Genomic DNA, 16,854 nt, shown 5'->3' with positions numbered 1-16,854 from the left:
TTTAATAGGGTGCATGATATTTAGTAAAATGGATGTATCATAATGCAGCAGACAATCCTTGTACTAGCTCTATGCCTCAAATCTCTAATTATTTCCTGTAATTACTCTGAGGATGTCAGATTGTTGGGTTAAAAGACATGAACATTTTTAAAGTCTTGGTGCAGATTCTAAATTGCTTTCTGGAAAAGTCCCAAATGATTCTTCTGTTATGCTTATTTTATATGTATAATTATGCATAATTGCCAACGTAAAATGGTCCAAACAGACGTACTTTATAGAGAAACTATAAAATTCATAAGCATGTCTAGGAAAAGGAAAACATCTTGAAAGTATAAAAACAAATGCCTCTTTTCTTTAAAAACTTTTAAGGGAGTTTGGATTAAAAATGTGAGGTTTGTAATAAATTGATGTTTACAGTAGAAAAGTTAAAGCAAGAATATTCCATAATGATTAAGCAGCTTGTAACAAACGCAATGCCAGCAATAACTAATGCTTTTTAATAAGCAAATGTTTTAGTCATCCTTGCACCTTTTTTAAAGTATCTCAGTATTAGTATGTCTCTTCCTTATTTAGGGGGCAGTTGAAGAGGGAGGAAGGTGTGCAGTGATGGTTACAAGTTTCACCTTGAAGATCCTGGTGGGAACCTGGGATAAAACAGAGAATGTTTCACATAGTCACAGGTTGCTGAGAAAAATTGAGCTGACTTCTTGGTCTTTATTTTTAACATGAGCTCGCATTGAAAATCTTGTAGAACTGATTGTGAAAGGAGCTGAGAAAAATAACATTTGCCTTTTACTTAGAATCCTGATTACTAAGGCCAAATGGATTCTTGTTTTTGGCTTCTTCTGTCTTTGGGAACTTGTCAAGCTAGCTTTATTCTTACCTTCTCCAGACTGACCCTGGTGCCAGCTTTGTTATTTATACAGTTTTGTAGTGTTTTTCCCATATAGAATATTCACAGTTTCATATTTAATGTGTATAACTGGAATATTCATGCATAAAGCACACTACAAGGTTTTCTCTAGTGCAAAAAATACTGTTAAAATCCACCTGCAGCCCACAATGTGGGAGACCTGGGTTCAAAGCCCGGAGCCAGCACATGCTGGAGGGGGAAAACAAAAAAAGAGGTGAGGAGATTTTTAGGGTGTTGCAAGGGTGGCTCAGTGGCAGAATTCTCACCTGCCATGCAGGAGACCCTGGTTTGATTCCCGGTGCCTGCCCATGCAAAAAAAAAAAAAAATCCACCTGCTACATATTCATTGTTTATGAGTAAGATTTGTTTAATAATATTTTTATAGCCATACCGGTTTTTTAGTCATCTCTAAATATGTTTTATTTACATTAAAACCCCAAGCAAAACTACATCAGTTATGTCACTGTAAAACCTGTTATAGTTTAGTTAGGAGAATCAAATTAGGCAGTTCATATGAAATTGTAGTAAATTTTAAAGTATTCCATAGTTAAGTTTTAGCACTATTGGTATCTTTTCCCAAGTGTTGCTTTAGAATGATGGTAGATTCTTTTTGACACATAAAATACCATATTTCCCAAAAAGGAGGAACATAAATACTGTTTTCATGGCCATGGATTGCTATGATTTTTATGAACTTGAGCCACCACTTCAGTAGCGCGGATAGTTTACCAAACAGCATTCAGTTTAAGGAACAGAAATTACTTGAGGTGTTTAAGCAAAAAAGTATTTGCTATAGAAATTAGAGCCTTATGGAATCCTTGGAAGAGTTGAATTTGCAGGCCCTTGTCCTGGCCGCCAGAATACCAGAGCCAGAACAGTTGCAATCACTGCCTGCTTGGTAAGATGGAGAAACACACCATCATAGCAATGATCCTGGGATTGAGACCATGGAATCAGGAAGCTACCACCACATTTGTCTAGACCTGGAAATATGAAGTCTGGCCCTCACCGTAACCACTGTGAAAGAGAATTCTGGAACTGGCGTCTTCATAATTTTGCTTGCTATCAGAAAATAACCAAAGCAATAGGAAGATGACTGTGCCTCATTTATGCTTTTCAAATCTCATACTGGTGTTGAATTTGTAACTAGAATCATAGGAGTAATGGAATCTAAGAAAAGTAATTTTTAGCTTTCCAGTTAAAATACTGATGGTACACTAGAAGGGACAGTGGGAATGGATGCTGAGTGCTATTTGAATATGTTCCATCATTTAGCATTATCACAATTGAAAGATATCAATATTGTTTTAGGGTTGGCAGTTGATTTACTTCTCATTTTTCATATAATAGAAGTAGAATAAAGGTTATTCCTTTAACATTACTGCCTCACCTATCACTTTCTTGCATTCTGACATTCTTGAATGGAGGGGAAAGAGGACATAGATTAATATCTGATGTGTGAGGAATTCCCCATAACTTTCTCATGCCACATTTCAGAATTGGGGTATGCTAGTAGAAGCATGCCACCCAAGTGTGCATGATTAGCCAGGCACATTACGAAGTCTTAAAACTGTGTGAACATCAGTATTCTGGCTCAAAGCCAACAAGGCAAAATTACAGTTCCTACTGGTTGAATTTCCTTTGATGTTCTCATTTAAAACAAGGATATAAGGGACTCTAGAAAAAAGCACTATTAATTGTGTTCCTGGTAGTTTCAAAATCCTGACTCCTTTTTAAATTCTTAATGCCATTTTTAGGCTGTGTTTTTAACTCAGATTGTCAGTTGTTTTTAAGTTTTGTTTTTTGCTTTTACATACATATATTTGAAATAATTTCAAATTTATATAAAAGTAGAATAAATAGTACAGAGACTACTTTGTACCTTTACCCAGATTCCCCAATTATTGACATTTCTGAAGCATGTAAGAATAAGTTGCAGACACAATTTCCTATTATACCTCAGTACTTCAGTGTTTATTTTCTAAGTTTGAGGACATGTGTTCACATCATAATTGTCTATTTAAAGATTTTTAAATGTGGGTTTCTATGACATTTTCCTGTTGAAAAATTATAAGAAGTTAATATAACTGAAAACTTGATGATGTATCTTAAAAGTTGTTTTCATTTATTCATTCATAAAGTCTTTGGGTGAATGCCTGGCATGTGACAGGCACAGTTTAGGCACTGAGGAAACAGATGAAAAAGGTAAGGTTTCTGTGCCCAGTAAGTTTATACTCTGGAAAAGGGAGAAAAACAAACAGAAGAATTATCAGATAGTGGTAAATTTATGCCGAGAATTAAAATGGAGTGATGAGATAGTGAGAATGCGAAGTGGTGACTTTAGGAGGGGTGATTGGGAAAGGCATTTTTGGGAAGGTGATATTTAGCTAAGACCTGAATGACAAGAAGAAGCCAGGTATGGGAAGATTATGTTAATTTACATGGTAACTTTAGATGCATTATCTTCTCCAAAATGCATATCTTCATTGGCTTCTAATAATATTAAAGATCTGTAAACCACCACTCATTTGCGTCAGAGTAGCTGCCAATGGATATTTTTTGACAATTGGCCGGTAATTATATGGTGACAATTTTTTTTTTTTGAACAGATAAATTCAAGTTTTTATATCTAGGTTTTCTAGGATCAGTAGTCTTCTATTCTTTTAAGTAATCTGTATCAGACTGATTGTGCTTCCACTCTTTTGTGGTGCTCATGCCAGTGATCATTTTGATTTGTAGAATAATTTATTTTCTGTGTGAGTAGTTTTTTCTCATGGCATTTATTTTAGGGTTTTGTTTCTTAAATGTACATTTACTTTTGAATGTTTCAGGCAGCAGAAGCAGCAGCAACAGCAGCAGGTGAATCTGCCAGGACAGGTTTCACATCTGTGTGAAAGACCGACCACAAGTTCAGAAATACTTGAGAGTGATCTAGGTATGTCTTTTTCTGACCATTCATCACTTTCGTTACCCATATACTCTGTTTGACACACAGACTCTATTTAATTTTTGCTTTATCATTTTTTCTTCCCTCTTTAATTATATTGAAACTCTTGAATGAATTTGTAGTCTGCTAAACTTCTCTGAGCTAAGGAACAGGCACACTAAGGTACTCAGTAAATATTTTGCTTTAATATAAGCAAAATACCTGCAACTTCACAGTAATCAGTACATTCTCCAACAATTCTTCAGAGGTAATAAATATGTTTTGTCACCTGGAAAACTAAAAACACCTTGAGTATGATCTAACTACCAGGGATTCTAGAGTTACTAAGTTTAAATTAAATAGACCTTAAACTTTGGCCAATTATTACTAGTAAAATTTAGTGGAAAGGACACTATCTGGCAAAGGATTTGTAAGCAAAATATGTGAAGAACTCTGAAAACTGAAAAAAAATGGGGGTGTAAATGAAATCTGAAGGAAAGATAGACAGTAAAGACTGAGATGTATAATCTAGGAATACCTAGAATGTATAATGATAGTGACTAAATGTACAAATTAAAAAATGTTTTTGCATGAGGAAGAACAAGGGAATGTCAGTACTGCAGGGTGTTGAAAATAGAATAACTAATATATATTTTTTTCTTTTTAATTTTTATTTTGAAATGATTATAGACTCACAGGAAGTTGAAACAATAGTACATAGAGTCCTGTTACCCTTCATGCTGTTTCTCCTTAATGGTGACTTCTTATATAATTGTAGTACAATATGAAAATCAGAAAATTGACATTGAAATAAGACTACTAATATTCAGCAGACCTTATTCAGTGTTCTCCATTTCATGTCTGTGTAGATCTATGTAATTTTAAGCTAAAAATAGATTTGTGTAACCACCACCATAATCAAGATAAAGAACTGTTCTAGCACCACCTTGTGCTATCCCTTTATATTCACATACATTTACAGTTCCTGTTCCCTGGCAACCACTAATCCCTTCATGTCTATAGTTTTGTCATTTCAGGAATGTTGTATAAATGGAATCATACAGTATGTAACCTTTTGAGATAGACTCTTTGTACCTTTTACATTTAAATTCATAAACCATTTGAATTAATTTTTTTTTAGATTTTATTAATATTTTAAAACTTTAACTTATGTGTAAGACTAAAGCAAAAAATGTTTATTTGGTACAAAATTTATATTTTGACAAGTACATTTCCTAATATAACTTATGTGGACAGTTTAATTGAACACCATAGTACATGGGACATTAAGTAGGGCATGAGATTTTGTAGGTTTGTCCAGAGTGATGCCCTGATAAATCCCAGAGTGATTTGAACAGTGGATTAAAAAGTATTTGTAAAGTCCCCTTGGGGGAATGATGAGAAAGGGGGAAAATTCATCTTTTCCAAGTGGAGAATTCTTGATATTCTCACAAGCAGTGGGGACAACCAAAGCAATAGGCTGAGCCCCCAATCTTGGGGTTTGTTCATATGAAATTTATCCCCGCAAAGGATAGACTAAGCCTACTTAAAATTAGCCCTAAGAGTCACCCCCAAGAGAACCTCTTTTGTTGCTCAGATGTGGTCTCTCTCTCTCAGCCAACACAACAAGCAAACTCACTGCCCTCCCCCTCTCTACATGGGACATGACTCCCAGCGGTGTGGACCTTCCTGGCAAGGTGGGACAGAAATCTTAGAATGAGCTGGGACTCAACATCAAGGGATAAAGAAAACCTTCTCAATCGAAAGGGGGAAGAGAGAAATGAGATAAAATAGTGTCAATGGCTGAGAGATTCCAAACAGTCGAGAGGTTATCCTGGAGGTTATTCTTATGCATCATATAGATACCACCTTTTTAGTTAAGGCGTAATGGAGAGGCTGGAGGGAGTACCTGAAAATGTAGAACTGTGTTCCAGTATCCATGTTTCTTGAAGATGATTGTATAATGATATAGCTTTTGTAGTGTGGCTGTGATTACGAAAAACTTGTCTGATGCTCCTTTTATCTGACTTATTGACAGACAAGTAAAACATATGGACTGAAAAAAATAATGGGAACAAATGTTAAAATAAATTTAGTAGATTGAAATGCTAGTGATCAATGAAAGGGAGGGGTAAGGGGTATGGTATGTATGAATTTTTTTCTCTTTTCTTTTTATTTCTTTTTCTGAATTGAAGCAGATTTTCTAAGAATGATCATGATGATGATATACAACTATGTGTGATATTGTGAATTACTGATTATATATATAGAATGGAATGATTATATGGTAAGAATGTTTATGTTTGTATATTGGTGTGTTTAATAAATAAAATTAAGAAAATAGACAAAAAAAACCTGAATTTAAAAAGCTCAATAAAAAAATGAACAAAGGGTTTGAATGTACACTTCACCAAATGAGCTATATATATATATATGACAAATTAAGCATATGAAAAGATGCTCAACATTCATTATTCATTAGGAGATGCAAAATGAAACTACAGTGAAATACCACAACATACATGTACAGCCGACTTAAAAAAAACTGACAGTGCCAGGTGCTGACAAGGATTAGAGCAACTGGAACTCTCTCATACATTGCTGATAGAAATGCAAACTGGTATAGCAGCTTTAGAAGTAGTTTGGCAGTTTATAAACTTAAACATGTACTTATTAACCACATGACCCAAGAATCCTAGGTATTTATCCAAGAGGAAACAAAACTTAGGTTCACACCTAAACTTGTGTTAGTGCTTATAGCAAATTTTATTCATAATTACAAAAACAGAAAACTATCTAAATGTTGTCCTTCAACTAGTGAATGAATATACAAACTGTGTTATATCCATACAATGGAATGCAATTATAGCAGCCAGAAGGAATGAATTGGCACTTTTCATATTTCTCCTGTGAAGTACAATAAATAATCTTGAAAATTACATATAAAACAAGCATAAGGACTGAAAGGTGGAGAGGATACCTACTGGCTGTGGCCCTCAGGTCCTTAGGAACAACAAGGCAGTAAGCCCCTTGGGTTTTCTCTTGGCGTCATATATTCTATACCTAGTTTTGGAGAAGCCATTGCCACAGAGAAGCCACAAGAATTCAGCCTGTTCTCTCTAGCTGAAAGACCAGAAAAGGGGCAGCCTAGCAAGATGGAAATGCTTTACTCCAGCCCAAACTAGTCCCACCCTCACCTCTAGTTAGCAAAAGCCAAGTGGAGAGCCTAGACTGAACTCTTACCCAGCAGTCCACAAGGTGCCCTTCCCCTTTCACCCACTTGGAGTGCTGTCAGAGAAGGTCAAATGAGGAGTGGGGAAAAGCAAAAGTGACAGCAGACTTTTTTTTTTTTGTATTGAGAAATATCCACATACATACAGTTCAACAATATTGTATAATCAGTGGCTCACAATCTCATCACATAGTTGTGTATTGTTTGCCATCGTCATTTTAGAACATTTGCATCACTTCAGAAAAAGAAATAAAAAGAAAAAACTCAAACATTCCATATCCCTTACCCCTCCCTCTCATTGACCCACGGTATTTCAGTCTACCCAATTTTTACCCTTTATCTCCTATTATTTATTTAATTTTTTGTCCTTTTTTTTTTTTTTAACTCATTTGTCCATATCCTGGATAAAAGAAGTATCAGACACAAGGTTTTTACAATCATGCAGTCACATTGTAAAAGGTATATAGTTGTACAGTCTTCTTCCGGAATCAAGGTTACTAGAACATTTCAACAGTTTCAGGTACTTTCCTCTAGCCACTCCAATGCACCATAAACTAAAAAGAAATATCTATGTAATGCATAAGAATATCATCCAGGCTAACCTGTTGACTCTGCTTGAAATCTCTCAGCCACTGAGACGTTATTTTGTCTCATTTCTTTCTTCCCCTTTTGGTCAAGGAAGCTTTCTCATTCCCATGATGCTGCGTCCCGACTCATCCCTGGGAGTCATGTCCCATGTCAGGGAGATTTACACCCCTGGGAGTCATGTCCCACATAGTGGGAGGCAGGACAGTGGGTTCACCTTCAGAATTGGTTTAGAGAGAGAAGCCACATTGACAGCAGACTTTTTAACAGAAACCATGAAGGTTAGGAGGAAGTGACATTTTACAATGTGTTGAAAGAAAGAACTTGCCATCCCAGGATTCTGTATCCAGTAAAAATATCCTGTAGAATTAAAGGGAAAAACCTCAGGTGAAGGAAAACTAAAAGAATTTGTCATGTGCAGACTCGCCCAAAAGACAATAAGAAGTTTTCTAAACAGAGAAGAAATGATAAAAGAAGGAATCTTGGAACATTACAAAGGAAGAACAGAGTATTATTATGGGTAAATAAAACAAACTGTCCTTCTCCTGAGTTCTCTAAATTATGTTTAATGGTTTTAGAAGCAAAAGCTTTAACACTATTGGATTTGATTTTCAGTGTATGTATAGGAAATATTTAAGACGATTTTCTTATAAATGAGGGCAAGTAAAGAGGCATGAAAGGGAAGTAAGATTTCTACACTTTGTTCAAACTGGTACAGCTACTCTGGTAAATAATTTGATAGTTACTTTAAAAGCTAGCATACACTTACTATATAACACAGATATTACACCTCTTAGCATTTGTCCCAGAGAAAGGAAAACTTAAGTCCACACAGAAACTTGTACATAGATATTCATAGCACTTTCTTTGTAATAGCCCCAAACTATAAATAACCAAAATATCCTATAGTAGGTGAATGGTGCAAACTGTGTACATCTATACCGTGAAACATTGCTCAGCAATAAAAAGGAACATACTATTGGAAAGGCAACAACTTGGATGAATTACAAGGGCATTATACTGAGTGGGGGAAAAAAAGCCAATCTCAAAAGGCCACATACTGTGTCATTCTATTTATGTAACATTCTCAAAATGACAAAATTATAAAGACAGGGAAAAGAAAGTAGTGGTTGCCAGGGATTAGGGAAAGCAGGGTGATGGGAGATGGTATGAATATAAAGCGTTAGCAGGGTGGAAATCTTTATGGTGATATATAGTTTTCTCTATTGATTATGCTGGTGGTGGTTACATGAACCTACACATGGGATAAAATGCTGTAGAACTACACATACATATTGTACCAATGTCGCTTTTCTGGTTATTATTTCAACTGTAATTATTTAAAAGAAAACCATTGGCAGAAATTGGGTGAAGGGTACATATGACCTCTCTGAACTGTCTGCAGTTTCCCAACTTCCTTTGAATCTATAATTACTTCAAAATAAAAGTTTGAAAGGAATGGGCTGTTGATAAATATGCAACAAAATAGATGAGTCTCAAATGCATTATGCTAAATGAATAAAGCCAGACTGAAAAAAGCTATGATTTGATTTATATGTCATTCTGGAAAAGGCAAATCTGTTGTTCAGAACATATCAGTGATTGCAGAGGGTTAGGGTTTGGGGTTGACTGCAAGGAAACTGCATGAGGGAATTTTGTCAGGTAATGGGACTGTTCTGTATCTTAATGGTGGTAGTGGTTATATGACTCCATGCATTTGTCAAAAATTATAGAACTACACCAAAAGCTTGAATGTAACTGGATATATATTTTAAAAGGACATTATAACGCTCAAGTAAAAATATTTTCTTTTTTTTAAAACATATTTTTATTCAGATATCTTCACATACCAACCATTCCTTCCAAAGTATACAATCAGTGGCTTATAACACCAGCACACAGCTGTGCATTCATCACCACAATCACTTCTAGAACATTTGCCTCACTCCAGAAGAAGAAATAAAAAGAAAAAACCCATACATCCCATACTTCTTACCCCTTCTTCTCATTGACTACTGATATTGCAATCTACATTTGTTTTACCCCTTACCCCCCCCATTATCTATCCATTTTCTGTCCTTATTTTTCCACTCATCTGTCCATATCCTGGATAAAGGAAACACCAGCCACAAGGTTCCCACAATCATACTGCCACATTATAAAAGCTATACAGTTATACAATCGTCTTCAAGAATCAAGGCTTTTATGTCTTAATAGGTGCTATTGCCAACCCCATTTTACAGATGAGAAAACTAAGAAATAGAGATATCCAGTCATGATGCTAAGAAATGGTGGAATTGTATTAGAATTTAGGAGGCTTGTCCCCAGGGCCTACAATCTTGTTTTCCTTCTTTGCCTCTGACCTTCTTCTGAGACTACTTTCCAGCATGTTACTAGAATTGAAAAAAAAAGAATCAAGGTTGCTGCAGGACAGCTCAACAGCTCCAGGCACTTCCCTCCAGCCACACCACAACCAAAAAGGGACATCCATATAATACATAAGAACAACCTCTAGGATAACCCCTTGACTCTGTTTGAAATCTCTCAACCACTGGAACTTTTATTTCATTTCTCTTTTCCCTCTTTTTGTCAAGAAGGCTTTCCCAATCCCACAGTGCCGGGTCCCAGCTCATCCCCTGGGAATCATGCCCCATGTAGTGGGGATAGCAGTGAGTTTATCTGCAGAGTTGGCTTAGAGAGAGGGACCACATCTGAGCAACAAAAAAGGTTCTCTAGGGGCAACTCCTAGGTACAACCATAAGCAGGCCCAGCTTCTCCTCTGCAGGAACAAACCCCACAGGGGCCACCCAAAGACCATGGGTTCAACCCATTGAATGGTTGTCCCCACTGCTTGCAAGAATATCAAGAATTCCTCAGATGGGGAAGTTCGCTACCTCCATCCTTCTCTTCAGTCCGCCAAGGGGACTCCACAAACAATTCTTTATTCTCTTCCCAAAGTATTCTGGGGTATATCAGGGCATCACGCTAACTGTAAAAACCGACAAGATCTCACTCCCTATTCAAGATTCCATGTAATTATGGCATTCGAATAAACTGACCATACAAGTTAAATTTGGTAATGTGCTAGCAAAAATAAAAATTTTGCATCAAATAAACATCTCTTCCTTTGGTCTAACATAGAAGTTGAAGTTTTAAAGTATGGACCATATCATCCTTTAACCTGTATTCTGATTTTCCTTAGTCCTGTCCAGATCACCTTCATTTATATCTCTAGTTGAAGTCTGATCACTTTTTCAACTTTTTAAACAATTGCTGTATAGGGTAATGCTGATTTTCATAGCTTCAGAGCTCTAACTCTGAGTCTCAGGTGTCACACAAATACCCAGGTTCCAGGGAACAACCAGGTTATTCATAAATAGCTCAGTATATCAGAATTTAGAAATAACAGTTAAAACTCCAGAATAAATGTGATTGCTGTAAGGGCTTACAATCTAAGACCCTTTACAGTAGGCCTTAATCTGATAACCTATGCTCTTGATTTCAATTATAACTTATGCTCTTAATTTCAATTCTTTGAGTTTGTATATTATAAATAGTCCATGTGAGTGAGGCATGATAATGTCTTTTTGTTTCTGATAGTTCCTTTAACATACTGTCCTCAAGATTCATTTGCCTAATAGCATGCCTTCCAACTTCATTACTTCTTGCCTTCATTACTTCTTGCCTAGTCCCTTGCACGTATATACCAGTTTCCCCTTCCATTCCTCAGTTGATGTACCCTTAGGCTACCTCCATCCATTGCAAATCACAAACACTGCCATCGTAAACACCAGTGTGCAAATGTTTATTGGTGTCCCCACTCTCAATTCCTTTAAGTATCACATGAATACTATGCAGGATCATATAGCACCCACTCCTAGCCTCCTGTGCAACCACCACACTGTATTCCAGAGGGGCAGCACCACTTTTTCCCTACCAACAGTGAATGGATACATCTCTTTCTCCACATTTTCTCCAGCACTTGTATCTCTCTTTTTAAAGTTTTTTTTCACACAGCATACAATCCAACCTAAATAAAAAAAAAAAATCAGTGGTTCCTGGTAAAATCACATAGCCTTGCCTTTGCCACCACAATCTATATGAGGACATTTCCTTTTCTTCCACAAAGAATCTCATATCCCCTGTTACTGACATTTAGTTTTGGCATATTGCCTTTATTACATTCAGTGGAAGTATATTTATTATTATATATATATATTTTTTTGCATGGACAGGCACCGAGAATCGAACCCAGGTCTCCAACATGGCAGGTGAGAGCTCTGCCACCGCACCACCATTGCCCGCCCTGTAGAAGCATATTTTAATTACTGTTAACTATGGACCCTAGCTTGCATTGATTGCATTTTTAATTGTATCCCATCCCATTTTCAGTACCTTACAGTGTTGACATTCATTTGTTCTCCCTTATACAAAAACATTCTTCTATTTGTACATTTAAAATATATATATTTTCTGGGCAGGCAAGTGGTGACACAGAGGCAGAGTTCTCCCTGCCATGCCATAGACCCTGCTTCGATTCCCGGTGCCTGCCCATGTAAAAAAAAAATACTTATATGTATATATTTTTTTTCTAAAAGCTTATCTTTTGATGACTTTGAGAATTTTCTAAAAATGTGTGTATTTACTTTTTCAGCAGGTGATGCCATGAGTGAAGAAGACATGCTTCAGGCAGCCGTGACCATGTCTTTAGAAACTGTTCAAAATAATTTGAAAACAGAAGGAAATTAATAACTTTAAAAAATTATTTAAATATTCATACTTTCCAACATTATTCTTGGTGGATGCCGCATAGGGACCATTTTGGTAATATGTCAAAGAAAACAATGTTCCACAGAGGAAATTTTTGTGTGGTTTGCAAGCAAAATGGTGAAAATGTGTCAATTGTAGAACTAAATAATGATCCTTCAGATACTAGCCAAAGAGGCATTCAGCAATTAAAGAAATTTAAAATAGTTTTTCAAATGTTCCTTTTTCTTTTCTGTGTGTGCAATACCTAAGATGTCTAAAATTAGAGCATTTTTTTGTTGGAGCTTTTTGCAGACCAGCTAATTAATTAGCTCTTGCCACTGAAATTTTTTCATATGCTGTGTCGTGAATTTGACTCACTTTCACCATCCAGTAGTTGCTTTAATTTCTCATTAACCAATTTGACCTTTCAAGAAGATGTCTGTTGTCTGTGTTGGTAATAGTAATGGTTCCAGAGGGATAGCTGTTCTCCCTCCAACTATGTGTTGAGCAATTAGAGGTTCTTTTATGTTATTGTCACTAATCACAATTTCTCTGCTACTTTCTTTTCATTATTTATACAACTCTTTTGAATGATAATTTTTCTTGAGGTTTTACTTTTTAAGACCCCTAACATGGGATCATTATTTCATTACTCTGGTGCATTCCTAAACTCTGAAATCAGCCCTGCACAAATATTTGAGAATAAATAAGCATTTTTAATGTATGAGCAAGTGCTTTCCTTGATGCTTTATGAATATCTTTTCAATCATGTCAGAACTTTAAGTTTGTTGTAACTCCTTTCCTATACCTTATTATTTCCTTCCTTCTCCAACTGAGAAAAATATGGGAAGCATAGTTCACAAGTAAGTTTTCTTCTATTATAAGACATAGCATATGATACCCATCATGAATGTTTGATGGCAAAATTTGGTCTTCAGTTTTAGTTGCCATTTCATTTTTTTCTCTTGTAACTGGTGCTTTCTATTCTATTTACTGTTAAGTCCCAAGGAATGCAGATGTCTGCTCCTGCTGAACATATTTTGATAGATACAACTTGCTGGAGATGGTGATCTAGAATATGACAATAATTTGCTAATGAGAATATATTTAAATTTATACTGTGATTTGATACTTGTGTCATAACATTTAAATAGTTTAAGAATTATAGTGGTCACATTAGTACTTAATGATCTTGTAAATAAGAAAGTCCATAGTTTTGATAAACATTCTTTAATAAGGGTTATAGAGAATTTATTGCTGGGTTAATAAAGTAATATGATTTTGGTGAAAATTAACCGTGTTTCTCTGAAATGGACATTTTAGATTCTGTCATATGCTCCCCACCCCTCACTTTCCATCCCCTTCAGAAACCCTTTTAAATGTGTTATTTGTTCATAAGATAAAAATCAAGAAGAAATGTCAGCTGCCAACTTAGAAAATTAAAGTATGGTGTATTCCCATACTGGTGGATGGCTATACATGTTTCAGGGAAATTTTTTTGATTTAGAATTTATTGCTAACTAACTGAAAAGAGATGAAAATGCCTTTTGCTTATGATTATAAATAACTTTTTCTTGACTAGAAATGGATTTTTTTTAGTAATTATTTTGTGCCAAATAAAGTTTTCTGAAGTTTCCCTTACACAAATTTAGACAGTTTTATTTTAAAATCTGAAGTTTTTTTTTTTAACAATTGAAATGTTTCTGAATAATTATAAAACATTAGAACTGAAGGGATGTTGGAGGTTAGTACTCTTCCCTCAAGATTTGCAACTCATGCACGTAATTTAAGACTGAACATTTATGAAATTATCCCCAGTATGCCAGTCATATTTACATGAATATTTGGCCCTTACCTTTTCCCACTTTCTTAAAGCTTTTCAAACAGTTGAATTGATAAGCCGTCTAATATAAAAATGAGAAAACTAATATACGTAAAAGTTTTAGCCTTAAAGTTTATGTGTTACCTGGTAATATATATGCACCCTAAAGCATTTAAGGAAATAAACTGCATTTTGACCTTATGTATTTGGGATAGAGTCTTTTAAACAGAGTTGAGTACACACTGGATATCTTGAATGTATTTATTTAGTTTTTTTAATTGTCATATTTGGCAGATAGATCCAGAGTCACCAGTGAACTGCTCTCTTGTCTGAAGTGGCTTAAATGTAATTAAACATTGAGATTCAGTTTCTTAGTCGTTGGCATAAGAGGATGCTAATACCTGTAATCACAGTATGAGAGAATGATGAAGCTGTGCACAGCGTGTCAGGAGCTGCCATTTAACTGGAAACCCCCTGTAAGAAAGTCAAGTACTACTAAATTCACAACAGCTGTCCTGCTAAGCACTTAAAATGATTTCCATTCTGTTACCAATTGGGAAAACCTTAATGTTTAATATTTAAACTATTGGTATCATTTTTCTAATGTACAGTTTGTATTAACAGTATGTTCAATGGTGATAATAGTGTTACAAGTAAAATTTAAACAAGCTTTGGAAATACCATTTTCATATTTTCAAATTCATTGGATTTCATAAGTTAGTTACGTTTTAATTCAGAGTAGTTAACCTCTGATCTAAAACCATCAACATGTACTTTTAGGGTAATTAATATACAAATATTTCAGTAGAGTAAATTGTTTGAAAAGGTTGCTGCAGGTAAAGTTTATATTTCAACTTGAAGATCTTGGCCAAATAATTTACAATTCAATGAATGTTTTATTTAGGGAGGTGCTTTTTTCTATAGAACTTGATTTTTCTTAATGCTTTATTTGTATTGCCAATTATGTGGTAAATTTAATGAAGAAAAAAGCTCAACATTAGTTGTGTCATAGACAAAGCTACTAGAAGTCCATTAAGCTGAATAAGATAAATTTTGTTCCAACCAGAATCTAAATCACATTTTTAATGTCTGCATGTTTGATACAATTTTTAAAATCATGGAAGTGCCAAGGTTTACCAAATGTCTTAAAATTGGCCCATTAGAGTTCAAGCCCAAAAAAAGGGTTGATTCCGTGCATAAACAAGATATAATGACGATAACTTGAAAATCTTAAATTGGAAAACAAAATAAATCTTGATTTAAATTCTTAAGAATATTCAATAGTTAGTATTGATGAATTCCTTTTAAAACCTTTCTCTGCAATTGGGTTAAGTCACAGTCCACTATTTTCAAGATGAATTGTTTGTTGTATCTGGACACTAACAAGTACGAATGAATATGTGATATATGTAACCTTAATTAACAAAAACCATATTGGACCAACTGACCATTTCAGCATATAATCATTTCCTATATTTTCAAAATACTTTCCTTCATTCCTATTTCTTTTATAACCTGTATCTTTTGCTAAAGAAATGAACTGACTTTGTATTGCTTTTTAAAGTCTTATACATACCAAAAATATTTTTGTTCCATTTGCTTTCATGAGTGAAAGGATTTGTGACATGATTGACTGGTTTTGACTTTGGATTTTCTTTTAATTTGAAGAAAACATTTACTACTTTTATTTTCTCCAAAATGCTCTGGCATTTTAAGAGCGCAAGTAGCACCACTTCTAAATTTGCAGTAATTTGGCAGGTATCTCAATAAATATTTTAATGCTGGATTCATAAAGCAGTGGCAAGAATCAGTGAAATTATATGTGAAAAAATTTTTGTTTAGGAAGCACTTCAGTTGTCTCCTTCATAGTTCACAAGTGAATGAATGTTCCCTGGAGTTTTTTTTAATGCTTTTTTTTTTTGAAAGAGGAAAATGTATGTATGAAATGTAATTATCTACTATCTGCAACACTGGACTATTAGGAATAGCTTTTTTAAAAGTACATTGTTCTGTATAAATAAACTGCTCAAAATTCAAGTACAAAAGATAATCTGAAATAAAAAGCATTGTCTTTTGGCCATGATACAGGTGCACTGTGGCAGTGCCGTTTGCTCAGGGCCCAACTTTGCAGCCCTTCTGTGTGTGCTTCCTCTCTCGGAGTTCGTTTGCCGTTTTTACACACACAGGCCTTCTTGTCTGGTCCTTGAAAAAGCCGGGCTTCCAAAGCGCTGTTGAACACTGAAGAATCTGTTGTTGATGTGGATGTTCAATGAGTTGTATTTTAAATATCAAAGATTATTAAATAAAGAATGTTTGCTTTTTTATTTCCGTTTTTGTGTGTTTATCTTATAAATCAGTTAATTCTTAACTTCGCTGTTCAAATTGTAATTGAGGGATCAACACCTTCTGCATCATTGGGAACTTTTCAGAAATGCAGGGTTTCACCTACTGAATCAAAACCTGGTTAGAACAAGATCCCACCAGGGATTCCCTTGCACAGTGAAATATGAGTAACACTAATTGAGACTGTTCTTAGCCAGCTGCAGTAATGAATAAGGCAGGCCAGGGGAGCCCACAATGCTCTCTTCCAGCTGACCTGTCAATTCCCAGATCTTTGATCTTTTCCA

At 35.1% G+C, this 16,854-nt stretch overlaps 1 protein-coding gene across 6 annotated transcripts in view; it reads left to right on the top strand.

The window, feature by feature from the left end:
- ATXN3 (ataxin 3) overlaps positions 1 to 16,551 on the top strand; it is a 56,495-nt gene extending 39,944 nt beyond the window's left edge. For 3 of the 6 annotated variants that reach the window (XM_077123380.1, XM_077123381.1, XM_077123378.1), the window contains 2 exons: positions 3,745 to 3,848; positions 12,311 to 16,551. In XM_077123380.1, the coding sequence (XP_076979495.1) occupies positions 3,745 to 3,848; positions 12,311 to 12,405 (199 nt within the window). In that variant the 3' untranslated portion in view covers positions 12,406 to 16,551. The remainder of the gene's footprint in view (positions 1 to 3,744; positions 3,849 to 12,310) is intronic. The other 3 variants (XM_077123382.1, XM_077123379.1, XR_013160431.1) reach the window with 2 other exon arrangements.
- The last annotated feature ends 303 nt before the right edge of the window (positions 16,552 to 16,854 follow it).

This window comes from Tamandua tetradactyla, chromosome 12, assembly GCF_023851605.1.
Source record: "Tamandua tetradactyla isolate mTamTet1 chromosome 12, mTamTet1.pri, whole genome shotgun sequence".
In the NCBI taxonomy this organism is placed as follows: domain Eukaryota; kingdom Metazoa; phylum Chordata; class Mammalia; order Pilosa; family Myrmecophagidae; genus Tamandua; species Tamandua tetradactyla.
The sequence above is the reverse complement of the archived record's forward strand: the minus strand, read 5'-3'. Positions and strand labels throughout refer to the sequence as shown.